Source organism: Diabrotica virgifera, chromosome 9, assembly GCF_917563875.1.
Source record: "Diabrotica virgifera virgifera chromosome 9, PGI_DIABVI_V3a".
Taxonomy (NCBI): Eukaryota; Metazoa; Arthropoda; class Insecta; order Coleoptera; family Chrysomelidae; genus Diabrotica; species Diabrotica virgifera.
The window spans coordinates 51,145,178-51,172,975 of NC_065451.1; the positions used below are offsets into that span (position 1 = coordinate 51,145,178).

At 34.7% G+C, this 27,798-nt stretch overlaps 1 protein-coding gene across 1 annotated transcript in view; it reads right to left on the bottom strand.

Moving 5' to 3' along the window:
- Window positions 1-4,757: 4,757 nt before the first annotated feature.
- LOC114332456 (probable arginine--tRNA ligase, cytoplasmic) overlaps window positions 4,758-27,798 on the bottom strand; it is a 51,091-nt gene continuing 28,050 nt past the window's right edge. Inside the window, exons 4-5 of the mRNA XM_028282252.2 lie at window positions 12,182-12,678; window positions 4,758-5,305 (exon numbers count right to left, since the gene is read on the bottom strand). Coding sequence (XP_028138053.2) covers window positions 4,778-5,305; window positions 12,182-12,678 — 1,025 coding nt within the window. The 3' untranslated portion in view covers window positions 4,758-4,777. The remainder of the gene's footprint in view (window positions 5,306-12,181; window positions 12,679-27,798) is intronic.

Sequence of the window (27,798 nt, forward strand, 5' to 3'; positions counted from 1 at the left end):
ATCATTGTATTTCCCATTTTGCAATTCCTTGTTAATTTCCAATTGTTGGACTTTTCCCCAGAAATAATTCAAAAATTTTTGTTCAAATTGTTGCCAATTGCCGAATTCTTCTTCTTTACTATCGAACCATAGGCTTGCTTCATATTTGAGATGGTTTCTGATAGTTTCTTTTGCTGTTTCGAAATTTCCGATGTGCTGTGTTTTCTTTTTCAGGCTCTTTATGAACGGCACTGGGTGTAATCTTCTTACATCCCCGCCAAACGTTATCTTCACGTCATCTGTGCTATGTATAACCATTTCTCTTCTTTCTCCGACATTCTGTTGCGTCCTATTTTCGGTGACTTGTTTTTCTATTTCTGTGATTCTTTTTTCCACTTCTTCTCTGTCTACTTGGATAGCATTTTCCAACTTATTTTCCAAATTTTCTAGTTCCTTTTGCTGGCAATTCGTTATCTCCTTTATTTTGATTTTGATTTCTTTAATCTCTAACTCCTGTTTCTCGCTCTTTTCTGCAATCTCTTCTATTTTTTTAACCATTTCCTTCTTAATACTCTCTATATTTCTGTTGTTTTCTTCTATGGCTTGTTTTGTTTCCTCCTGATTTTCTTTCATTACTTGTTGTGTTTCATCCATTTTTCGATCCACTTTTCGTTGATTGTCATCCAGTTTTTGTGACTGGAGTTGCATCAGTTGTAATAGTTTATCTAATCCTGATAATTCTTGCTGTTCTGATGCCATGATTGTCGTGTCTAAAATCTCTTCTTGGTCTGAATGTTCTTTTTGTTTTTTGTTGTCTTTGCTTTGGCTTCTTGTCACAGACATTTGTTTTCAAGAAGTACTGTCCCCGCCAAATATGAAATTTTACTAGTATGTTACCAAGACGACTTTTTCTCACCCAAATATTATAAATTGTCAATAAATATATGAAATGTAAATATCGTAAAAATAAAATATTAAATCAGTTATGTAAAATTTGTACCTAAAGAGATCTAAAATTTTATGTTATCAAATGTAAGTATCTCACTTTTTACCACAGGCATATAAATTTTCAAATACCGGCTTTACTCTTTCTATCCTTCAAATTTGCCACCAGAAATACTTTACAATGCTTTCCACGTTGGACGACAGTTGATGTGATCTTGATTATTGATATGAGATGATATTCTTATATGTCACTTAATTTAATCAATGTATTAATACTAATCTAATTAATTAACCAGATCACATATCAATATGTTTTCAATCTCAGGGCGAATTATAAATTAATTACTTACTTTCGTGGATTCTAAATATTTCTTAATGGTTCCTAATCGGGATAGAAAAGAAAAGAGTAAAAAAAATACACATATGGGTTACAATTATAATCAAAATATTTTTTATTTTATTTAAAAAACAATCACTGCTTAATATTTGCTATTTCTTATTATTCTTAAAACATAACATTTACAAATGGGAATCTTATTTCCTTTTGGTTTTCAATTGAAAGTTTTTATTAACATTTAACTCTTAGGAGTTATTAGCAACAACTCTATTTAAGTTTGATGAAGCTTTTCTGATATTATTGATTATGTTATTCAATTTTTATGTGGAATTTAATACGAAAAACCCATACATTCATGTCCAAACAAATGAGACTGACCTTTTCCTGGTGAACTGAAAATGTCCTCACACAAAACCCGTTCCTGCTATCCTTGGCTGCGATCAAACCTCGTCCTGGCTTCCAGTAATGTACTCCTTTGAAAAACTAGCTCGAATAGCTCTCGTTCCTGCTTCGGTCGTGATGCTGTGTTCTACCTTTTTTCGAAACTGCTATCAGCTACCGGGACACTCTTGGCTCAAGGAGGTTCTTTTACTCTCGACCTGGCCTACTTCTCGTTCCACGATAGATACTCCACACTCACGGAACTACCGGCTTTCTCACTCTCCGTACACTACCGTCTACTGCTCGACTTCACTTCTCGACAGCTCAAAACATTCTGATCTCACTTTGTCATCCATTCCCCTACTTTCTAAATATCCCTTCCAGATTCACAAATCAATCTTCCACCACCAACTCTCATTCGTAATATTCCTCAAAACCAATTTTTAATCTTTCTAAATATGCTTAATGGATTTCAAAAGAAAATATTTAATTCCCATTCTAAAATACTTTCTAACTATTTACAAATTTTAATGACCTATTCTCTCTTTCAAATGAGTCTTATTTAGCATAGGCTAATGATCGAAACCTTCCGCGAAAAACGATAATGAACTATCATCTATTTCACTGAGTTTTATTTAGCATAGGCTAATGATCGACCTTCCGAGAAGAACGATAATGGTACGCGTCATTCACTTTGTTTATCTAAGCACATTGTTCCGAGTTTCGTACGCTTATTCTAATCACTTCTTAAAATTAAATATAACAATTTGTTGTATACAGGTTGTTCTAAATTTATATGCCCGTGGTTGAGAAAATTGAAAATATTTTATATTAAATTGAACTCTGTTTATAATTATCAAAATTTAATTTTCATATCAAATAGAAATATAACAATATATAGTTCTATATATATCTACATCTCATGTTTTTAAACATCTATTTTACTTACTTTAAGTAATTAGGGAATTAAAACTTGAGACTGTCATTGTCGGACTTGCCGTAGATTTACGCACCTTCTATGTCTAGGTCTCGAATGTTGTTTTTTGATTGGAATGTGTCTAAAGATATTCAACCTCTCATCTTTATTGATAAGCCCAGAGAGGTTGAAGAGGGCGAAACACATTTCTAAGAACTGGTGTTTGGATCTTTGATTCTATTCGAAAAATTTTTCCCAACCCGAAATGGTGGATGTGTGAATTGTTCGTAAGGGGATTTTTCCACATTCTCTATTTCATCTGTTTGATTTCGTACGAGTGGTCGTCAAACCATTAAGCTTGGATCTTTTGATCACTGAGTGTGTTTCAAGGATCTACATCTCATGTTTTTATATATATATATATATATATATATATATATATATATATATATATATATATATATATATATATATATATATATATAACATATTTATTATTAATATATTTGTATGTATTAAGGTTGGTGTTTTATTTCAGTCTGTATCACTAGTATATAAAATAGCAAGACAAGATTAGTATTTTGTATTTCAGGTGGTTGTAACCAGTGTCATTTAGTTCCTGTTGTTCGTTACTTCAAAAATCTCGAGCTGTTCAAATTCTGGGCCCAAAACTTAGTTTTTTTCTTTTTCGCTACAGTTAAGTAGAGTGAACTTTCAAATATTGTGTCCCAGAAGTTGAGCTGTCAGAGTTGGCGCCCATTTTCTTCTCTCTTTATCGTCCCTTTTATCTCGATTTATCTCCGGTGGTCTTACCTAGCTGTATTAAGTTTTTGTATTAACAGGTCTCATCTTCTTCCTAATTACTATCATTTCATTATCAAATCTTTCCTTTTATATCCCTAAAGCCAATATTCGGTGTATTGAAGCTAGCCCGAACACTCACTTGAGATTTAGTGTCTCTCTGCCCTTTTGATTTTTCCCTTCTGAGCTAAGCCCCTCTTCTTTTTGTCTTAAATCTCTTCGCTCCTATTTTCCCCATATTTCGTCATTCTTCTCTTCAAAATCTCTATACCCAGAGTATAGAGGTTTCAACTGATGGATCTAAAACTGCCCATGGTACTGGATCAGACGGGCAAACATGTAACTATAATAAATCTTACAGCCTAGGTAAACATACAACGGTGTTCCAGGCTGAAGTTTTTGCTTTGGTGGCCTGCATTGATGAAATCATTGATGAAGACCCTAAAGCTAAGAGAATCAACATTTACACAGATAGCCAATCGGCTATTCTGGCTGTAAAGAACCCTCTCACCAAATCAAAACTGGTGAGAAACTGCAAAGATCTCCTCAATAACCTGGCAAAAGACAATAAAGTGTCTTTAATATGGGTGCCGGGTCATGAAGGGGTGCATGGGAACGAACGAGCAGATATGTTAGCGAAACAAGGCTCGAGAGAAACTTTTGAAGGCCCAGAACCTTTCTGTGGCATCACTAAAGATGCTATGAAAAACGAGGTTCAGAAATGGCTGATAAAGAATCATCAAAATAAATGGAGAACTACTCGAGGGCAAATCCAGACTAAAAAAATAATCAAGAATATTGATACAAAACTTTCGAACAGTTTGATAAACCTCAATAAACGAGAGATCAAAACGGTCACTGAAATGGTGACTGGACATTGCCGTTTAAGAAATCACCTATACAAACTAGGTAAGGTGAATGAACCATGGTGCAGAAAGTGCGAAATGGAAGAAGAAACCGCCATACACATACTATGCCATTGCAGTGTGCTAGGTGATGTAAGGCAGGACTTCACTGGTCAAATGAGGTTTGAACCAGAAGAGATCCTAAAACTACCAATAAGAAAACTGTTGAAAACACAGGACTTATTAAAGTTTCAGGAGAAGAACAGAGTTTGGTACAAAGGTCCAAGTGCCAGAGACTAACGAGTCTCGCCTGAGTTAAGAAGAAGAAGGGTCTCTTGATTGGTTGCTGATTTTTTTCAATTAATTGTTTTAGGCAGAAGACAATATCTGTGCAAGTCCTTCCAGCGCGGAAACCAGCCTGTTCTTCTTCTTGTTCCCTATACTCCATCTCAATTAGATTTCTAAGAATGCACCCGTACACCCGGCTTAGTCTACTAGTTACCGATATTCCTCTGTAATTTGAGCAATCCGTACAAGAAGTAAAACAACGAGATCAAATCATAAAAAATGTATTTACATCTTTTCCACAGGTTTTAAACCTAGAATATAAAAACAGCGTTCCAGAACCATGGCAGTAGCTTCCGCAAGTAATATTCTGCCAACGTTCACTTTAATAATATCCCCAGAAGAGTCTTTTTCAACGCAATAACAATTATCATAAAACTCACTAAACGTAGTGGACACTTCGTATACATATTCACACAAGGGATGAAGGAACAGATCCTTTGTGATTTTTAGGAGAACATCGGGAAACCGCATTAGGACTTTCGCAAGCTTCCATTCCTTTTCGTGGTCCAACGTGATACTGTTTGTTTTACTCAGTTCTTTGATCTTCTCTGATGTGAAGTTGGCAGTTCGAGCGATAGACCTGATGCGGGTGAATGCGTACAGAAGATAGACGGCAGTGTTACCCTTATCGTCCAACATCTTGTCGAAAGAGAATACGTATTCATGGTTTCTGTTGTGCGACAAGTCAGCGTACTTTATGCATCCGTATGCTACGGATTCTTGAGCTTTCCTTAATTCTTCAGGAGTTAATACCTAAAAGATATAAATTACTTAAGTAGAGTAAAATATCAACAGTAGGGTAACAACAATCCAAGATCAAGAGTTATCAAGAACAGAGATAATATCACAAAAATATTTAGCTATAAAAATTTCAAGAAATTTCACTTAATAATTACACAGAACTACAGTGTTTTTGGTGCCAAAGTGTTTAGAGCTGATTTTAGGTATATTTGGGGTGCTGATTCCGAATATGGCTTTAGTTTTGCCAAATCAGCTCTAGTTTTCAAGATAACGAAGGCCATGCCAGCTCTTATGCATTAAAATACGAATATGCTGATATGGATATACTAAATTGAAATGAAAATCACACAATTAGAAAATACGTATATTTTAAGCCATTTAACTAGATACAATAAAACTCTTTGTACAATGAAACAGATATACAATTAGTTTTGAGAAAAAACTAACAAAATAGAAAAAAAAAACTTGACGTAACGAAAGCTTCGCTTGCGTGATTTCCTGGAATGAACTTTTAAACAGTCTCTCTTCAAAACTCTGCCATCATATGGGTCCCATCTTCCTTGGTAGCGGTCCTCCATGGTTTTTATGTCTTGGTGAAATCTCTCATTTTGTACCTCACTTGTGTCACTTGAGTTTTCAGGGAAACGGTCCAGGTGGCCGTGAAGATATTGGACTTTGATGCTCATATTACATCCAAGTAATTGGAAGTTATTCAGCAAACGGTTTACAAGCTCGGCATAGTTTTACTTTTGAGATTTCCCAGAAAATTTTTCATAATGTCCACAAATGAAAGCCAAGCTTTTTTCTCTACCGCATTAATTGACCACACAAAAGCCAGATCCTTTGTAAGAAGTCAGATCTGTGGTATATCAAAGATTCCAGCTTTGAGTTTTTCCGTACTTATCTGGGGCAGCTTTCTTCCTATGTAGGCAAAGCATTAGAATAAGTGCCTTAACGAATTGCTTCATTAGGCCTAGCTTAATACGGAGTAGTTTTAAAAGTTTAAAAATACTTCTCAAGCTGTTTTATTTCCTTATAAAATAGTAATGTAACGACATTTAAGTATCATTTCTTGCATAAATAAGGCAGAATACAGTGAGAACAACAAATATACTGAGGAAGAAGTTTAATTAACAATGTATATTCCTTTGAATAGCATATTCTTCATTATCTCTAATATTAAAACTAGTAATTTCGGAATGTGCCATATCCATAAAACTAGAGCTGATACAAAAAACGGAATCCATATTTCCATTTATCGCTACTAATATAGTAAAAATCAGCTTAAAGATTCACGGCACCAAAACAAATTTGTTTTTCTGCAGGCCTGTGTTATAGACCAGGGCGGATCTGTTTTGAGGTGGCATTCGGATTTTTGCAGATAAAGTTAGGTGAGAACTTCAATAATTATAATTGACTTATGCTCCTTCTCAAACATGCCCGGAACATTAATAAAAAAATTTAAATATTTAAAAATTTCGAAAAATATCGATTTTTTCTACTTTCATTGCTTATAACTTTAAAACGATTCATTTTGAAACAAAGCCGTCCAGAAAGAAAATAAAGATAATTGAATTTTGTATAATAAACGACTGGTTTAAAATGTCTTAAATTATTACCCTTTCTGCAAAATAGCAATAAATAGAAAATAAGGGGGCAAAAAGACTGTTTTTATTCAATGTTTTTCAACCACTTTGGTTGCACTTAGAACCTTCATAATTCGATTAGAAAATTCTTATAACATACTTAAACCGTCCACCAAATTTCATTAAAATCGGCATAATACATTTTGCATAATAATTTTGCACTCTAAATTTTCTTAAAAAAGTTCAAATTTTTTAAAAACTTTCTGAACAAAAAGCAGACCATTTAAAAGTTTGCTAATTTTTTACATATAAAGAGGTTCTCTACCTATCTAATACACTTACAGAATTAAAATCGGATTATCTAAGCGGCCTCAGCACTGTTTTAAAGTTATAAACAATTTTTTGGCTTATAAACAAATACAGTGAGGCAGTTGAGGGCAAAATATTGGAGTACAGAAACAAACGCTCATATGATATTCATCATCTGGTGAATATGTCAAGATTGTGAGGGATATGTATGAGGGAGTAACGACTAGTGTTAGGACAGGTGTGGGAGAGACTGATAAATTTCATGTGAAAGTAGGATTGCACCAAAGCTCTGTGCTTAGTCCGTATTTATTCTCATTAGTTTTGGACCAGATAACAGCGAAACTACAGGGTAACATTCCATGGTGCTTAATGTATGCTGATGATGTCGTGTTAGTAGGAAATAGTGAAAGAGACTTAGAACAAAAACTGGAACAGTGGAGGCAAGCTCTGGAGGAAAAAGGCTTAAAACTTAGTAGGACAAAGGCAGAGTATTTGGAACGTTCATTTAAAGATGGAGTTACTACAAATAAAATGGTATCTTTGGATGGTGAACTGATTGTAAAAAGCAATAGTTTTAAGTACCTGTGATCGGTATTACAGAGTAATGGAGAAATAGATGGAGATGCATGCAGTAGAATTAGGGCTGGATGGATGAAGTGGAAAGAAGCGAGTGGTGTGTTGTGTGACAGAAAAATTCCAATGAAGCTGAAGGGAAAATTTTATAAAACAGCCATAAGACCGGCTTTGATGTACGGAACTGAATGTTGGGCAGTGAAGAAGAAAGAGGAACAACGAATGCATGTGGCGGAAATGAAAATGCTTAGATGGATGAGTGGAGTGACTAAGAAGGATAAAATTAGAAATGAGTATATTAGGGGAAGTCTAGGTGTGGCACCAATTGATGCCAAAATGAGAGAGCATAGGTTAAGATGGTTTGGTCATGTTGAACGTCGAGACGTTAATCACCCAATACGAAGAATAGCTGAAGTGCAGATTCCTGGAAGGAGTAGGAGAGGAAGACCGAAGAAGACCTGGTGGGAGACGATAAGGCAGGACATGTTGGTAAAGGGGATTGACATTGATATGACTCAAGATAGAATTGTGTGGAGAAATGCAATTAGGGAAGCCGACCCCGCATAGGGATAAGGCAAAGAAAATGATGAAACAAATACAGTGAGGACGTTTGAGCTGGAATAAATTCATTTTATTGAGAATGGGCCACTCTGGAGATAAATCCCGAAACTGATCGATTTTTATTTTTAAATTATAATTTTTTGACATAAATATCATATTAGTGACGTCATCCATCTGGGTGTGATGACGTAATCTAAATATTGGAATTAATTTAATTCCATTTTTTTTTAATTCAAACCCTGTATAAATAATTATGTTAATGTTTAGATTAGTGAATACAAAATTGAATAGCCTTTCGATTGAGCTATCACACGGCACTTATTCTCATTTAAAAAAATCATCGATTACGTCATCACGCCCAGATGGATGACGTCACTAGTATGATATATATACCAAAAAATTAGAATTTAAAAATAAAAATCGACCTGTTTCGGGATTTATCTCCAGAGACACCTATTCTCGAGAAAATGAATTTATGCCAACTCAAACGTCCTCACTGTATTTATTTATAAGCCAAAAAATTGTTTAAGTATAACTTTAAAACAGTGCTGAGGCCGCTTAAATAATCCGATTTTAATTCTGTAAAGTGTATTAGATAGGTAGAGAACCTCTTTATATGTAAAAAAATTAGCAAACTTCTAAATAGTCTACTTTTACTTCAGAAAGCTTTTAAAAAATTTGAACTTTTTAAAAAAAAATTAGGTTGCAAAATTATTCTGCAAAATCTATCAGGTCGATTTTAATGAAAATTGGTGAACGATTTAAGTATATTGTAAGAATTTTCTAAGCGAATTACGAAAGTTCTAAGTGCAACCAAAGTGGTTGAAAAATATTGAATAAAAACAGGCTTATTTTGCCCCCTTATTTTGTATTTATTGCTATTTTGCAGAAAGGGTAATAATTTAAGACATTTTTACCAGTCGTTTATTATACAAAATTCAAGTATCTTTATTTTATTTCCGTACGACTTTGTTGCAAAATGAATCGTTTTAAAGTTATAAGCAAAGAAAGTAAAAAAAAATCTATGTTTTTCGAAATTTTCAAATATTTTAATTTTTTATTAATGTTCCGGGCATATTTAAGAAGGAACATAAGTCAATTATTGTTGTTGAAATAGTCACCTAACTTTATCTGCAAAAATGCGAATGCCAACTCGCACATCCAAAAATAGACGTTTTTTCACAGATCCGCCCTGGTCTATTACTGCAAAATTGTATTATCAAAGTAAACCATTTAACGATCAAAACGTTTATATTAAATACTGTAAATTTAGGTTTAAAAAAGTACTGTGATTTTAAGTTTATAAACATTTAAAATAAGTCAGAAGTAGGAAGCTAATTTTTTTATTCGAAATGTTGGCATTTTACACGAATTAAAAGAAATGCACTGGCATTCGGAGCAGTGCCGACAGAAGTGAAATATATACATACAGAATTTATTTCGGCGAAGCGATGACGGTTGCGAATTAATTGCTTTTTCCCCATCAAAAAAGTGCACACCGTCGCTAAAGAAGTTTTCATTTCAATAATCACTAATTAGTTATAATGATTGGAGTAGGGATAGTGTGGCCTCTTAGGCGCTTGCTTCGCAAGCTCCTTTGGGTACACACTCTATCCCTTCTTCAACTATTATTTATAACTTCGGTCGAACTTATACGCAATTCCATTATAGTATATATGTTACGGTAAAGGTAGATAATCTGGTAATTGTACACAATTACCGGTAATTGTATACAATTACCAGAGTCGACGGTAAATGTAGGAAATATTCTTTAAAAACCTTCTATTTCCTACTTTTACCGGTAATTGTATACATTTCCCAGAGGATCTTGGTAAAACTTAGAAATTCAAATTAATGAAGAGCAAGCTCCACACTCTCGCGAAGTTACTTCGGAAAGTTGACCGAAGTCCGAAGTGCACGTCACTACACACTCGTTCAACTTCGCGAGGAACACATTGACGCAGGGCGATATCTACTTTGATAGCTTTGACTCGGTCCAAAAACCGCCACAGAATGGAAGTAGGCCGAGGCGAAGCGAAGTCGCATGAAGTACCTGTCTACACTCTCGTACTCGCTGAACCTTGATCAACTTCGCGAGTAGTATAGTGGACGTTTTTCGACATGCAAGCGCAATGTCTTTGTTTATCTGATGCGTAATCAGTTTTCAGTCTGCAGTGTTGATTGAGATGTCAAAAGTGTTTCTATCCTGATTTGGCGTGAGCTTCGGGATTAACACTAATGTTGCCTACCTATCTTTGAAGTGTTTTCTTTAACGACATAACGTTTTGTGTTAACCTACCTACCTAGAGAACTGTACATTACATTATCCTAGAACATATTATTTTTGATTTAACAATGGAAGAGCTTTTTAAATATAAAAGTACTTGAAGTGCTAAATAGTAAAAAATCACAATGCGGTTTTGCTTACAAAAGAGAAGTACCAAAGTTTTATAAACAATGTACATGTAAGTAAATCTAAATCATCATCATCATCATCATCAGCCTCTCTCAATCCACTGCTGGACATAGGCCTCCCCTGTTTGTCTCCAAAGTGTTCTATCTTGTGCTTTCTGTATCCAGTTTTTTGTTGCCTTTCGTAAGTCGTCTTGCCATCGTATTGGTGGTCTTCCTCTGCTACGTTTATCGGCCCTTGGTCTCCATTCAACTAGTTTGCGAGTCCATCTTCCGTCCTTCATTCTGGCAACGTGTCCAGCCCATTTCCATTTTAAATTGCAGCTTCTTTCAATAACGTCTATGACTTTGGTCTTAGCTCGTAGATCTTCGTTTCTAATCCTGTCTCGCAGAGTGGCCCCTATCATTGATCGCTCCATTCTTCTCTGCGCTACTCTTAGTTTTTGTGCGTTTTTCTTTGTGAGCGATAATGTTTCTGCACCATAGGTCATCACCGGTAGCACGCATTGGTCGAAAACTTTTTTCTTCATGTTAGTTGGAATGTCACTCTTAAAAATGTCCCTAAGAGCTCCGTATGCTGCCCATCCTTGTATTATTCTTCTGGATACTTCTGTTGTTTGATTGTCCTTACCTATCTTAATTTCGTGACCCAGATATATATATTTGTCTACCAGTTCTATTTGTTCATTTTGTATTTCAAGGTGTTTACTTGGTACTAAGTTCGTCATATATTTTGTTTTTGTTATATTCATTTTTAGGCCTATTTTATGACATGCCGTACCAAGTTCTTCCAACATTTCCTTTATTTGTCCCAAATCGTCTGCAATCAGGACTATATCGTCTGCGTAGCTTAGGTGGTGTAGCATCTCTCCGTCCACATTTATTCCTTTATCACCCCATTCAAGGGTTTTGATCGCTTTTTCTAGAGCCGATATGAAAAGTTTAGGTGACAACGTATCGCCTTGACGGATACCTCTTTGGATTTGTATTTGTTTGCTGTTATCGTGTAGTTGTATCGAGCTTGTGGCATGTTTCGGGTTCCTGCCAAAATTGGTTTGAAAACTTCATCACTGCCAGAAGATGCTTTAGAAAATATTCCGACTGAAGAATATTTGGAAGCGTTGGTGGAACACGTAGAAGAAACAAAGTCAGGTTCTGATTCTGAAGAACGTGAAAAAGTAGAAATGGATGAACCAGATGAGCTTCTAATAGAAGGTTGGTAATTGTATACAATTACCAATTATCTACTCTTACCGTAACATATAGATTATGTACTAATATTTCGCCGTAGCGATGACGGTCGCGAGTTTAATGCTTTTTCTCCATCCAAAAAGAAGTGCTATAACTGTGCACACTATCGCTAAAGAAGTTTTCACTTCAAAAATACTTTAAACACTAATCAGTTATAATGATTGGAGTAGGGATAGTGTGGGAAAGTGTATCTTACCTTATCTCTTTCCTTCTCTTTTAGCTTATCCAACGCTCGACTCAATCCTTCATCTAGCAAGGCCGACAACTTAACGGTATCACCTGATCTAGTTTTAAACTTCTTCTTATCTTCACCCAACACAACTCCAAAACCAACATGATCCACACGATGAACAGCTCGGTTCAAAATTCCGGCTTTTTCGGCACAGCCAAACAGAGTTTCAAAGTGTGTGGCTTGGCCGGCATCCGTAACATATATTACCCATTCAGCCTTTTCTTCTTCGAGACGTTGTTTTATACAAGCCATGTCTGAGGTATCGTATGTGAAGCCCCCGTCACTTTTCACGACTGTAAGTGGGATGGTTGTGCCACCCCACATTACTTTACGCCCTTCGTCTAACTCAAGTAGGCCTCTTTCGTCTAGCTCCTTTACTACTTTTTCCATACGGCTTTGGTAGAATGATTCGCCTCTCTCGATTATTGAAACATCCAGCCTGTCATATATCTTTTGAAACTCTAAAATATAAATGTAATGTGTTATATTACAATTGACATGTAAAGACAAAAAGTCAAGAAAACATAAAATGAAATAAAATGCTCTCTAAATTAACTCGTTAACGCCCAGATTATTTTTTTTCAAATTTAAAATTTTTTCTTATACATACTAAACAAGAAGGTTTATACACTCTGTTAAGACGTCGACTAACGAGAAAGTGATTCTAAATACATAAATCCCGAGGATTGGACACATATCAAATTCATCAAGAATCGAAATTCTGGGAGGGCGTATTACCACAGATATCAACAGAGTTCAAAAAGCAAGCGGACCAGAGGGAGTAACTACGGAACTACTAAATAATGGCTCAGAAAAATTACACAGAATGATCACTGGGATATTTAATGAATATATTAGTGGACATCCAACACCAGATGAATGGGAAACAGCCTATATGACCCCATTATATAAAAAGGGCGGATATCGGTCACAAGTTCAATGAGTCGGCTATATGGTCGAATGCTTCTTCTTACAGTACCGTCTCCTATCGGAGGTTAGCTACCATCACAGCAATCTTCACTTCGTTGGCTGCAGCTCTGAACAACTGTATTGAACTGCACCCATACCACTCCCTTAAATTTTGCAACCAGGAAATCCTCCTACGTCCCACATTTCTCTTTACCGAGATTTTTCCTTGGATTATGAGTCTTAGCAGAGAGTACTTTTCTCCTCTCATTATGTGGCCTAGATATTCCAGATTTTTCGTTTGTATGGCATTCCTTCCCCGTCTATACGAATACTACGGGATCTGATAAAGGTAGATTACACAGGCCAACGATGAAAAAACTTTTTTGATAAGGTTACCTCTATCTTATGTATTTTAGTGTGCCAAGTCCAAAAAGCATTATTAAAAATGCTATATCTCCCACCATTCTTTCACAATTTAACATTTAAAATTGCATAATTACCTTTGAAACCCAGATGATTACTAAGGAAAAAGAAGCTTGTATTGCATTAAAAAAAGTGTTAACCAAGTTTTTCGGTAATGTGAAAGGCCCTAACTACGAGCTTATAGTAGCTGATTTATTAGATAAGTTTTTTAAGATATTAGATAAGATTTAAGATTTGGGATGTCAAATGAGCCTCAAGATCAACTTTTTGCATAACCATCTTGACATTTTCCCTCAAAATCTGGGTGATGTCAGTAAAGAACAAGGCAAACGGTTCCACTAGGGTATCAAGGTGATGGATAAACGACACCAGGGACGTTGGAACACCAACGTGATGGGTGATTACTCTTGGTCACTTCATCGGGAACAACAGAGTGCCTCGCATTTGTAAGAAAAGTTTTATAAAAAATTTTATGTGTTGGCATGTGTTATCAATCATCTGAAGACGAAGAGCAAGGAGGATTTAGAACACGTCGCCAGGGTGGGGCAAAATCTGATTTTTATTAAAAAAATCAAAAACCATTGATTTTTTTAAAAAAATCACGATTTATTTGATTTTTTTGATTTTTTAAATTTGAATATAAAATTTGAACATTTTGATTCTTTGAAATTATTGTTAATTATTTTAATGTATAAGTCTAAAAATTATAATACAATTTGCGGCTCAAAAACTTGTGACAACGCATTTGTCGCGCTTCTTGCGAGAAAATTCTTGTCGCGATTTGTTTTCCTTCTGTCCTATACACTCGCTATACAGTGCCGAGTGAGGCGAGGCACGAACACGAACGCGTTTGTTGTGCTTTTTGCAAGAATATTCATGTCGAGGCTTGTTTTCCTTCTCAACCTATAAATTGACGTTGCCCAACAATTTCACGCATTTCGCTAGTTAGGTTAGTTAAGTGAAGTGAAAACATATAAATAAAAATAAAGTAAAATGAGTGGAAGAAAAGAGGACCCAATATGGCAGTTCTATATTAAGACAACAAATCCAAATAAATTGGGGTGTAGGGCTATTTGTAGAAAGTGCAGGAAAGATATTCAAGGGTTAGTCCAAAGACTTAAAGCACACCACGATGTTTGTAATTATCAAGAGAGGAATACAGGTAAATAAATTAATATTAATTATCATAGTATATACAGGGTGAGTCAAAATAATTGCAAAAAATTTAAGGACGTGATTCGTTGTTAATAATTAATAAGTATTTTCTTAATAAACATATAGGTTTGCATGTTTCCCCAAGAAGTTACATCCACTTAAAGTTGAGGAAAATAAATTATTTTTATTTTTTTTCTCGAATATGGGTGATGTTACAATAAGAAATTTTACAAGTTATTCCTATCGATAAATTGGCTATCTACAGGTATTTTTTTTAATCGCTTTCTAATTATCTAAGGGGTTAAAACTTCTAACCCCTAACAATCCTTTTTACAGAACTTTTTAACAGAACTCAATTTAAAAATCTCTTTGATTTCTTTGATAAAGTTTGTGGTTTTTAAGTAAATAAATAAAATTTGCAGTCATGCATTTTCGGGTTGTTCCGTAAGTTTCATAATAAAAATTAAGTAATGACTGATAGGCGGCTGTCAAGTCGGTCTGACTTTTATGTCACAGTAAAATTTGAACATTATTATCACATTGTGTATCAAATTGTTAAGAGGAAACAGTAGCGATCAACAGGTAGCCAAAACGCGTTCCAAGATTGCGGCTGTAATTTTGAATATTTTTTCGAGATATTTGGCGCACGTATTCGTAATATAATAAAGAATGGCGGTACAGAGCCCAATTTGAAAAATATATTAATATGTGGAAATTACTCTGTAATTAAATACAATATTAAAAAAACGAGCCTGTACCGCCATTAAGAACAAAAAAATACATTTTATTCAAATAAACTTTTTTATCCGATGCCTAGATTTTGTGTCGTTTTGGAACTACTAAAATTTTTTATTTCATTAGTACAGTGGAACCCCGATAAGTCGGCCCCCGATAACCCGGAATTCCGGCTAACCCGGACCGATTTTTATCAGACAAACATTTCAACAATAAAAATGTATTGCTGTTACAAAATCTCGTGAACCTAATTCATTCATTTGGTGACGTCAATATACGAACGAAACGATTGATGAATCCGACATTACTGAAAATATCAGGGTGCAGTTGGGACCCTGTCGCGCAATTCGCAGCAAATAAAATAGTCGTATGTTTTTGGCTTCATTTTATTTCGTTTATACATACGCATTTTCAAGGTTCACGAGGTTTTGTACCAACTCTATGTAATATAATATTTGAGAGATAATGGAACCGGATTGAACTACATATAACATAGTAAAAATGACTCATGGTACACCACATTCATTGTCGAAAACAACATGCACCTGTATTATCCTTTATTTTTTTGAAACTGTCTGTGTTAGCATTGTTTAGAAAAGACTATTAAAATTCTTTTTTTAACAATGGTCTTAGTCATCACTTTTATTAAATAACATAACATCAGAGACGGTATTATGTGTAGTAAAGTCGTATTATTGTTCGCTTCCGTTTTGTAATCGTTCGTAAATTTATTCAGATTTTGTGTTTGCGTGTCTTTTGTCTATAAGGGCAACAAAACTTAAAAATGTTGTAATGACAATGGAAAAGAAACTAGAAGCATTAAGTAGAATTGATAAAGGTGAATCTTGCAGCATTATATTATGGTGTCGGTACATCTACAGTATCGGATTGGAAGAAAAATAGAACTAAAATCGAAGAATTTTTTTTTCAAAATGATAACAAAAGACAGTTTAATCGGTGCAAAGCTAATAAAGCTAAGAATGAGACTTTTGACGACGCTTTGTATGTGTGGTTTTGTGTGGAATGCCAACGTGGTTTACCAGTGTCTGTGTGACAATTATAACGGAGTTTATCTGTAAGCATACCATATTTTATTAATTTTTACCATTTTCTCCGGCTAACCCGGATTTTCGATAACCCGGATCGGCCGCGGTCCCAATTAATCCGAGTTAACGGGGTTCCACTGTAGTTCCAAAATGACACAAAATCTAGGCATCGGATAAAAAAGTTTATTTGAAGAAAATGTATTTTTTTGTTCTTCTTAATGGCGGTACAGGCTCGTTTTTTTAATATTGTATTTAATTACAGAGTAATTTCCACATATTAATATATTTTTCAAATTGGGCTCTGTACCGCCATTCTTTATTATATTACGAATACGTGTGCCAAATATCTCGAAAAAATATTCAAAATTACAGCCGCAATCTTGGAACGCGTTTTGGCTACCTGTTGATCGCTACTGTATCACCTTAAGATGAATAATTACACAAATGCAGAAATGACCGACACGCATTTTGTGTATGGCATGGCTAAGGGTAATTCTTTGGAAGCTACCCGTCTTTACGCAGAGATGTATCCTGGACGTGCAATACCGTATCACAGTATGTTTGCAAGGATCCACCAACGTCTTTCAGAAACTGGTACATTTAAAAAGAATAAAAGAGATTGTGGTCGTCATCGCGAAGTCAGGACAGTGGCGTTAGAAGAAGCTCTTCTTAATATAATTGAAGAACATCCTGAAACAAGTACCAGGAAGATCGCTGGTGAACTTCATACAAGTCAGGCTTCAGTGTCACGTATTTTGCGCGAACAACAACATCCATATCACTTGCAACGTGTACAAAAACTTTTGCCACGTGATTTTCTTTCAACCCCGGTTACATTTTTCCCAATGGCTAATACAAAGAATTTGTGTAATTATTCATCTTAACAACTTAATACACAATGTGATAATAATGTTCAAATTTTACTGTGACGTAAAAGTCAGACCGACTTGACAGCCGCCTACCAGTCATTACTTAATTTTTATTATGAAACTTACGGAACAACCCGAAAATGCATGACTGCAAATTTTATTTATTTACTTAAAAACCACAAACTTTATCAAAGAAATCAAACAGACAAATTATTTTTTAAATAAATTGGGGATAATAATACATATTTTTTTATTTTTAAATTGTGTCCTGTTAAAAGTTCTGTAAAAAGAATTGTTAGGGGTTATAAGTTTCAACCCCTTAGATAATTAGAAAGCGATTAAAAAAATACCTGTAGATAGCCAATTTATCGATAGGAATAACTTGTAAAATTTGTTATTGTAACATCACCCATATTCGAGAAAAAAAAACAAAAAAAATTATTTTCCTCAACTTTAAGTGGATGTAACTTCTTGGGGAAGCATGCAAACCTATATGTTTATTAAGAATATACTTATTAATTATTAACAACGAATCACGTCCTTTAATTTTTTGCAATTATTTTGACTCATCCTATATAATATAGATAAGTATTCATTTATAGATATTTTAGGATACAGATTTTAGATAGGTGAAATCTAACATCTAAATCTATAATCTAACACGTGAAATCTAACATCTAACACGTGGCCTTTAATGTAACTTTTTTAACGCGACCTTTCCCAGTTTAATTAATTAAAGATTATCTTTACTCTTCTATACTTACTTCATTTTTAATTTTTTTCAACTTAAAAAAATAAATTTGCTTTTACATCTCTATTAAACATTTTCACTTTATTTTAAAATCAATAATTCAATACTATATCAATCAATATATCATCAATTAATCAATTTCAACTTTCAATTATGTTTTTTCTCTTTCCAGAGAGTCGAATGTCGCTTGACAGTTTTGCTAGCACATCATATGCCTCAAGTTGTAGTTCACTCGTGACGGATAGTTCATATGTTAGAAAAACTCCACCGAAAGTACCAACAAGTCCAACAACTTTTGAGCCAGTCCAAAAAAAGAAAGCAATCGAAACTCAGCCTACCTTAAAAAAGCCGTAAGAAAACGGGATAATTACACAAACACGATTACAGAGTGTTATGTTTTTTCTCAACAAGCCTCCACCGATGCACAAGCAAAGGAACAGTTTCATGTAAGATTTCTTGACTTGGAAAACATTTACGAAAGCTTTGGGGAGGCTCACAACGAGGTCATCATGGAAATAGACGAAAAGGAGGAGGGCGAATTTAAAGCCCAGGATAAAATAAGGTCGGAAGTCCAAAAGTACTATTATTCCTGCAAAATAGCGTTCTCCAAGCTCTTTCCAGATACCAGTTCTTCAAGTAAGGCGGATTATGTGCGTGCTGAATCCGCCCCTCATTTGAAAGAATTGGGAATACCTATTTTCAGAGGGGACAGAAATCTGTGGCCTACATTTTTTGAGCTCTTTAATAATCTTGTTCACAATAATCAAAACATTACATCTAACGTCAGAAAATTGCAATATTTACTATCTTACCTTGAAGTGGAGCCCTTAAAATTGCTTTCGGGTATTCAAATCACGTCAGATAATTATCAAATTTGTTATGATAAATTAGTAAACAGATATCAAAACAAAAGGCTTATTGCTGATAATTCTATTGGTACTATGCTAAAAAGTACTTCAAAAAATTTAAAAAAATTAAAAAATTCAGAATCTATCGAAATCTTAAATTCCCTTCAGCTCCCGGACTATTACGATTATATAAAATACTTTATCTTGGCAGAAAAATTGGATGTCAACACGCGCACTGATTCTGAAATGGCACATACCTCAGTTTCCTTTCATACCTATGATTTACTCTATAAATTTCTAGAAAATAAATGTAAGGCCTTAGAATCAGTCCAACATTTACATTCTAACAAACCATCTAAATCAACAAATCAAAATTCTTCTCAAAATAATCAAAACAATTATCAGAAATCGCAAAAACAACCTTTCAAATTAAATCAAACTTTTTCTGCGTTGACTGACACTGAAAATACCAAAAATCACACTATCAGCTGTTTTCAGTGCGGCGAATCAGGTCACGTGCTTTCAAAATGCAAAAAATTCCTAGATTTATCCGCAACTAATCACTTATCATTCGTTAAACAAGAAAAAGCTTTGTTTAGCGTGTCTTCATCATTCTCATACAGTGGATTCCTGTTCTTCAAAATATTCTTGTAAAACTTGTTCGTCAAAATGGCATAACTCACTTTTACATATCTCAGAAACTAATCCATCCATTCAGATGTCAAACACAGAAAATGTTGTGCAAAATAATCAACCACACACATCTACTACTTATCACACTTTTTCTACCTTAACTGGAAAATTCTTGCTTGGTTCAGTTGTCATAGATATCCGAGATAAATATGGTAATTTTCAACTAATTAGGGCATTATTGGACTGTTGTTCTGAAGTAAGTTATATCACTGAGAAGTGTTTGAATCGTCTAAACTTACTTAGATATAACTATTCCACTGAAATTGGCGGCATAAATCAAATGTCATCATCTACATCAAAGGGACTCGTTCAATGTCAGATTAAGCCTCAAAATCAGATCAGTCCCTTATTTAATTTTCAGGCCGTGGTTGTAAATACCATTTCGACAAGGGCGCCTTCATTTACTTATACTTGCGGTCCGTGGGAACATTTTAAAAATTTAAAGTTAGCTGATCCTAATTATTTTGAATCTAAACCTATAGATGTCCTCCTTGGCTGTGAGTATTTTGTAAACTTTCTTACAGGAGGTAAACTGGAATGTCCAGAAGGCCAACCTTCTGCCCTTGAGACAATTTTCGGCTGGGTAATCATGGGTAAAATTGACGAAAATCTTGGTAGTTTATCACAAACAAACTGTGATCTCACTAACTCCTCACCCTCCATAGAAAATATCATTGCCAAATTCTGGGAGGTGGAAAAAATCCCTTCTTTACAAATATTATCACCTGAGGATCAACAGGCAGAATCTATTTTTAAATCGACTGTGCAGCGCCATTCGACAGGTCGGTTTATGGTAGACTTACCTTTCAAAAATGAAATTATCCCTGATCTAGGAAATACCTATTCTCAGTCACTTCGCAGGTTTTTTCTTCTCGAAAATCGTCTTATCAAAAATCCTGATCTTTACTCATCATATTCAGAATTCATGAAAGAGTATCTAGACACAAATCATATGTCTTCGGTTTTACCTAATTCGGAAAAACCTATCTTATCATGTTATTTGCCGCATCATTGTGTCTTAAAACCAGAGAGCGTATCCACAAAATTGCGTGTTGTTTGGGACTGTTCTGCGAAAGGCCCCAAAAACATTTCTCTCAATGACACCTTATTATCAGGGCCTAAACTCCAAAAGGACATCGGTTCTTTATTGCTTACTTTTCGATTAAATCCAATAGCTTATATTACAGACATCAAAGCAATGGTCAGGCAAGTTTTAGTTAATCCTGTACATCGTCCTTTTCAAAGGATATTATGGCGCTTTTCGCCCAATGATCCTATTTCAGAATATGAGCTCAATACTGTCACTTTTGGCATGGCATGTTCACCTTATCTGGCCATGCGTACATTGAATGAACTGGCTTGTCAAGAACAAGAAAGCTTTCCGTTGGCATGTGAGGTCTTAAAATCATCAGTTTATTGTGATGACATATTAGGAACCAGTCCTTCAATTGCGTATGCGTTAACGGTCCAAAAGAAACTTATTGGCTTATTAAAATCTGGGGGGTTTGAACTTAAAAAGTGGACTAGTAACTGCCCAGAATTATTATCTACCCTGCCAGAATCTGATCGGCAAATGCCTCTTTCCTTTGATAAAGAAGAACCACATTTTATCAAGGTCCTAGGGTTGCAATGGCACCCAAAAAATGACATTTTTTCTTATAATTGTCAAATGAAAAACAAGCCTCCTACAAAACGCTCTATCTTATCTATCATTGGAACTATTTTCGATCCTTTGGGATTTTTATGTCCAATACTTTTGTTAGCTAAATTTCTTCTCCAACAGCTTTGGATCTTAAATATTGGCTGGGATGACACTCCAGACCAAGCTATTATCGATTGTTGGAATAATCTTCACTCAGTTTCCATTATTATCTAATATCGGCCTACCTAGACAAATCAAATTATCAAAAAATCAATCTTGTCAATTAATCGGTTTTTGTGACGCTTCCAACCGAGGATATGCAAGCGTTGTGTATTTTCGGGTGGAAGAAGAAAACCACATATCTATCTCTCTCATTTGTGCAAAATCGAGAGTTGCACCTATCAAAACACAAACCTTAGCGAGATTAGAGCTCCTCGGCGCTTATCTTTTAAGTGATCTTATCGATTTTATCTTATCTACGTATGCAAATCAATTAACAGTTACCGAGATAATTACGTTCTGTGACTCTCAAGTGGTTTTAAAATGGTTATCATCCCCACCTAATCGTTGGAAAACGTTTGTGGCCAATCGAGTAAACCACATCCAAGAAATCATACCTTCGACTTCTTGGCGGTACATTCCATCTGCATTGAATGCAGCAGACATTGCATCTAGGGGTGCAACTCCTTCGCAATTGCTTTCGCACGAAATGTGGTGGAATGCGGCTCCTTCCTTATGGTTATCTCAAAACGAATGGCCCGATTTTAATAAAACGAAACAAAAGGAGCAATTTGATGACTTCGATCTTGAAGAAAAACCTAAATTGTCCCTAGCTACCCTTACAGCACCTAATTTCTTGGATTGTCTGTTGGACAAATATTCTTGTCTTTTAAAAATACAGCACATCATTTGTTATGTAATTCGATTTATTTATAACTCAAAAAATCATTCTCATCAAAAATATAATTTTTCAAATAACACATCTTTGGAGTCTATCGAAAACCCTACCCCTGATGAAATGCAGAACGCCCTTCATCTATTAATCAAACGAGTACAATTTGTTTCATTGTCAGATCTATATTCCTCTTTATCTAACAGCAAACCAATACCGAAAATCTATCGCAAGCTTTCCCCTTTTTTAGATAAAGATGGCCTCATTAGGGTAGGGGGTAGATTACAAAAATCAGATCTTATATCTTTCACTGCAAAACATCCCTTATAGACAAGGCGGAAACGGCGGGTTCGTTGGGAAAAATATTCCCATGAGATATTTTTGCATAATCACATTCGTGAGATATCCCAGAATAAGGTTCAAGAAGTCGCCCACGAGAAAAGTGGGCCAATTTTTTTTAACAATTTTTTTTAATCAAATTGCAAAAATCAGTATTTTTGGCGCGGACTAATTTTTTTTAGATTTTTTGGATCATTCTGGACAAAAAAGGTCTCTTATAATTTTTCTCTAAAGTTGATCTTTTTCGAGTTATAAGCAAGTTAAAATTTGAAAAACGCGAAAATGGCCATTTTTAAGACTTAATAACTCGGTCAAAAATTATTATTTTGAAAGTCAGAAAGTGACTAAATCAAAGCTTAAAGTCGCCGTTACATGATCCTGAAGAAATCTGTGTCATTAATTTACTACTAAGCTGTTATTTTTAATTAATAACAAGAAGTGGTTATATCGTATTGACGCTGCTGTAAATGTGAGTGCGAGTAAGATGCACAATTGGACTGCTGGAATGGCTTCTCTCTCGCACTCAGCATTTACAGCCCCGCACACGTGCATTGCGCTTATTATTATTACTTAAAAATAACAGCTTAGTGATAAAATAATGACAAAAATTTCTTCAGGATCTTGTACGGGGGGCTTTAAACTTTAATTCAGTTATACAGGGTGTCCCGAAAAGATTGGTCATAAATTATACCACAGATTCTGGGGTCAAAAATAGGTCGATTGAACCTCACTTACCTATATACAATAGTGCACACAAAAAAAGTTACAGCCCTTTGAAGTTACAAAATGAAAATCGATTTTTTTTCATATATCGAGAACTCTTAGAGATTTTTTATTGAAAATGGACATGTGGCATTCTTATGACAGCAACATCTTAAATAAAAATTAAAGTGAAATTTGTGCACCCCATAAAAATTTTATGGGGTCTTGTTCCCTTAAACCCCCCCAAACTTTTGTGTACGTTCCAAATAAATTATTATTGTGGCACTATTATTGAAACACAATGTTTTTAAAACTTTTTTGCCTCCTAGTACTTTTTCGATAAGCCACTGTTTATCGAGATATTTTGAATATTTGTCGAATCCACCACATATTTGTATATGGTTAAGTACGATTATAGAGACCTGTTAATCTGAAAATTTATTTATAATTTACATTTTTAGGTATATTTTGAAAAAGAAGCCATATCTCGATAAAAGGTGACTTATCAAAAAAAGACTAAGAGGCAAAAAAGTTTTTAAAACACTGTGTTTAACTAATGGTACCAAAATAATAGTTTAGTTGGAACGTACACAAACATTTGGGGGGTTTAAAGGAACAAAACCCCCTAAAATTTTTATGTAAATATATTAAAAAATAAGCCGCATCTCGATAAAAACTGGCTTATCAAAAAATACTAAGAGGCAAAAGTTTTAAAAATGTTGTGATTAACTAATGGTACCACAATAATGAATTAATTGGAACGTACACAAAAGTTTGGGGGGTTTAAGGAAACAAAACCCCTATAAAATTTTTATGGGGTGGACCAATTTCACTATAATTTTTTTTTAAGATTCTTCTGCTATGAGAATGATACATGTCCATTTTCAATAAAAAAATCTCTAGTAGTTTTCGATATATTGAAAAAAATCGATTTTCATTTTGTAACTTCAAAGGGCTGTAACTTTTTTTATTAGCACATTTGTACTAAGGTAAGTTAGGTTCAATCGAACTATTTTTGGTCGCAGAATATGTGGTATAATTTATGACCATTCTTTTCGGGACACCCTGTATATTGACTTTCATAATAATAACCGAGTTATTAAGCCTTGAAAATCGCCATTTTTCGTTTTTTTCAATTTTAAATTGCTTATAAGTCGAAAACGATCAACTTTAGAGAAAAATTATAAGAGACCTTTTTTGTCCAGAATGGTCCAAAAAATTAAAAAAAAATTGTTCGGGCTAAAAATATAGATTCTTGCAATTTGACTAAAAAAAATTGTTAAAAAAAATTGGCCCACTTTTCACGTGGGCGACTTCTTGAACCTTATTCTGGGATGTCTCACGAATGTGAATATGCAAAAAAATTTCATGGGAATATTTTTCCCTTCGAACCCGCCGTTTTCGCCTTGTCTATTACTAATTCCAAATAAAAATCGTATCACTACACTTATCATAGAATTCACGCATAAAGAAAACTTACATCCAGGTTTTAAAACAATGCACTATTTATTGTTACAGCAATTCTGGGTTTTATCTGCTAGAAATGCAATTAATCGAGCATTATCGAGATGTTTGCGTTGTTTTAGAATCAACCCTAAACCTTACAACCCTCCAATAATGAGCTCTCTGCCATTTCATCGCATCAATAAACTTAAACCTTTTTCAAATGTGGCTATAGATTTTTGTGGACCTTTTGATGCTCTCCCGCATCGTTATAGGGGTTCTAAATATTTTAAGTCGTATGTCTGTGTGTTTGTTTGCACGACAACACACTGTATACACCTAGAACTTACCATGGAGTTGTCCACCGAAGGTTTCGTAGCTGCGTTTCACCGTTTTGTATCTCGTCATGGTAGAGTGAGACACTGTTGGAGCGATCGAGGTAGCAATTTCTTAGGGTTTCATAATCAATTACTGGAATATGCCAAGGAAGCATCAGACCAACTATCTATCCGTTGGCATCTGGGACCTCCACTTAGCCCTCACTTCAATGGTTTAGCGGAGGCCGGCGTGAAAAGTTTTAAAACCCATTTCATAAGAGTTGTAGGAGAGCAAAAACTAACCATCATGGAGATGTCAACTCTTATGTGTCGTATCGAAGCTGTCCTTAATTCACGACCCCTTTCAGCGGCATCTTCCGATCCTAATGATCTTCAGCCTCTCACCCCCGCACATTTTCTAACCCTCGAACCTTTAAATTCACTCATACCAGAATCTGACTTATCCGAAGTTCCAATTAATCGCCTCTCGAGATGGCAACTTATACAACAACTTCACAATGACTTTTGGAAGAGATATTCGCGTGAATATTTACATACTCTTCAACAGAGGTATAAATGGTTTGATTCATGTCAAGAAGAAGATTCATTCAAGAAGTGAAAATTAACGATTTATTTGTTATTTCGAGTGACAGTATCAAAAATCCACTTAAATGGCCGTTAGGTCGAGTAATACAGTTGCATCCGGGTGAAGATGGCTGCGTTCGAGTTGCTACTGTAAAAACAGCTACAATTACATACAAGAGACCGGTAGTTAAACTGTGTCCCTTACCTATATAAAATTAATTTTTATTATTTTCTTCTCTATTGATTTTCAGCTAAACAAATCAATAGATTATATGTACTTTAGAATTTTTTATTATTTTTTTTGGGTCTTTAAAACTGAATTTAATATTTATTATTTTGAGTTACATGTTCTAAATTCAATCCGATCAATTCAATATCAAATCTTGTCAATTTAATCTTATCAATTCAATCTTTATTTCTTCAATCTCTAACTTTATTCAATATGAAATCTTATCAAATCTACATCAATTTTGTGTGTTTTGGAGGCCGGTAATGTTAGCGCAACACTTTGCCGCTAAATATTTAAATTTAAAAACTTCAAAAAACACACAGGGTTCTACGCAGAGTACCATTGCTGCGCATAAGCGCTAGAGGTGCGACCAGAGAGACATTCGAAAACCGGCGAAGAATCAACATCTAAGCACCGTCGCGTGTAACAAAAATTCTCGTCTAAAATCAATCATCGACGTGATACACGAATCTAAAGTTGCTGGTTTGGTGCATTTAAGAGTGCAGCCCTGGGGCCCCACATTAGAAGAAAACCACGACACTAAAGGTTAGTACCCAATTTTTTATATCAGTTGTGTGTTTGGCGGAACATCATTTTATCTTTTTATCTATCGATATCAAATTTGGATGTTAGTGCATGGAAGTACCAATAGCAGACCTAAATTACAGTCCACAAAATAAATCCATCACGTGCGTTAACATTCTATCCTAAACAAATTATAGAGAAAAAAGTTTTGACAAACAGGGAAATACATATACCGTAAATCTTGAAAAGGAATATAACACAGTCGTCCTAAGTAAACTATGGAAAGTTCTGGACACATCAAACATTGGTTAGTGCTCTCAAAGATCTATATTATGTTTCAAACTCCGAAATTAAATTCGGAAATCTCTTAGCTGACAAATTTGCAGTTACTAAGGGTCTCAGACAGGGATGTTCTAACTCTCAGACCGTATTTAAGATCTATATCTCTGCAGTGTTGAAACAATGAAAACGGAAAGTCAAAGGAATGGGTATACAATTGAACGATTAGGATTGCATATAAACTTTACAGTTTGCAGATGATCAGGTGGTGATCTCAAATGACAAAGACGGAATAGAATATATGCTTAGAAAACTAATTAAAGAATATCAGAAATGGGGATTAAAAATATCAATTTAGAAAAGACAAAACATCTCTCTATTGGCACTGAAAACAGAAAAACTCAATATCGACGATAATCAAAAATAAATCTATGTGAGGAATACAAATACCTGGGCGTCATCTTCGATCGTTGTAAAAAAGACGAACAATAAATAGAACATTGAATCATACAAGAACAAAGAGCTATAGTATACTTAAACAGAGTTCTATGGAGTAAAGAAATATCAAAGAAAAGAAAATGGAACATATATGGGACAATGGTTAAAACTAGCCTACTTCATGGAACCGAGACATGGAGAGTAACCAAAAAATATAAGAAAAAGGTCGAAGCCACGGAAATGGATGTCATCAGAAGATCGATGAGAGTATAAGGGCCAAAAGAATAGGGAACGATGTAATAAAACAACAAATGGGTATAGTTGAGGATATTGAGAGAAAACAGCTCATATGGTATGGGCATTTGAGTCGGGTGATGAACGATTACCTAAAAAAAACTATGATGCGGCAACCCCCAGAAAAAAAAATAAGGAAGACCACCACAAACCTGGAATCTGGGAGTCGGACAACATCGTAACAAGTTATGAAACTGAATATATATAATGTGGATCTATGAGAGAATTCTCAAAATTTCATGGATATCTCATACAGTGGAACCTCGATAACTCGGATTAATCGGGACCGCCGTCGATCCGGGTTATCGAAAATCCGGGTTAGCCGGAGAAAATGGTAAAAATTAATAAAATACGGTATACTCACAGATAAACTCCGTTATAATTGAAATAACATGAAATATATATGCACAGTACACATCTAACTTACATATAGTTGTATAGAGTATTGTTCATTTCTTGGTAATAAA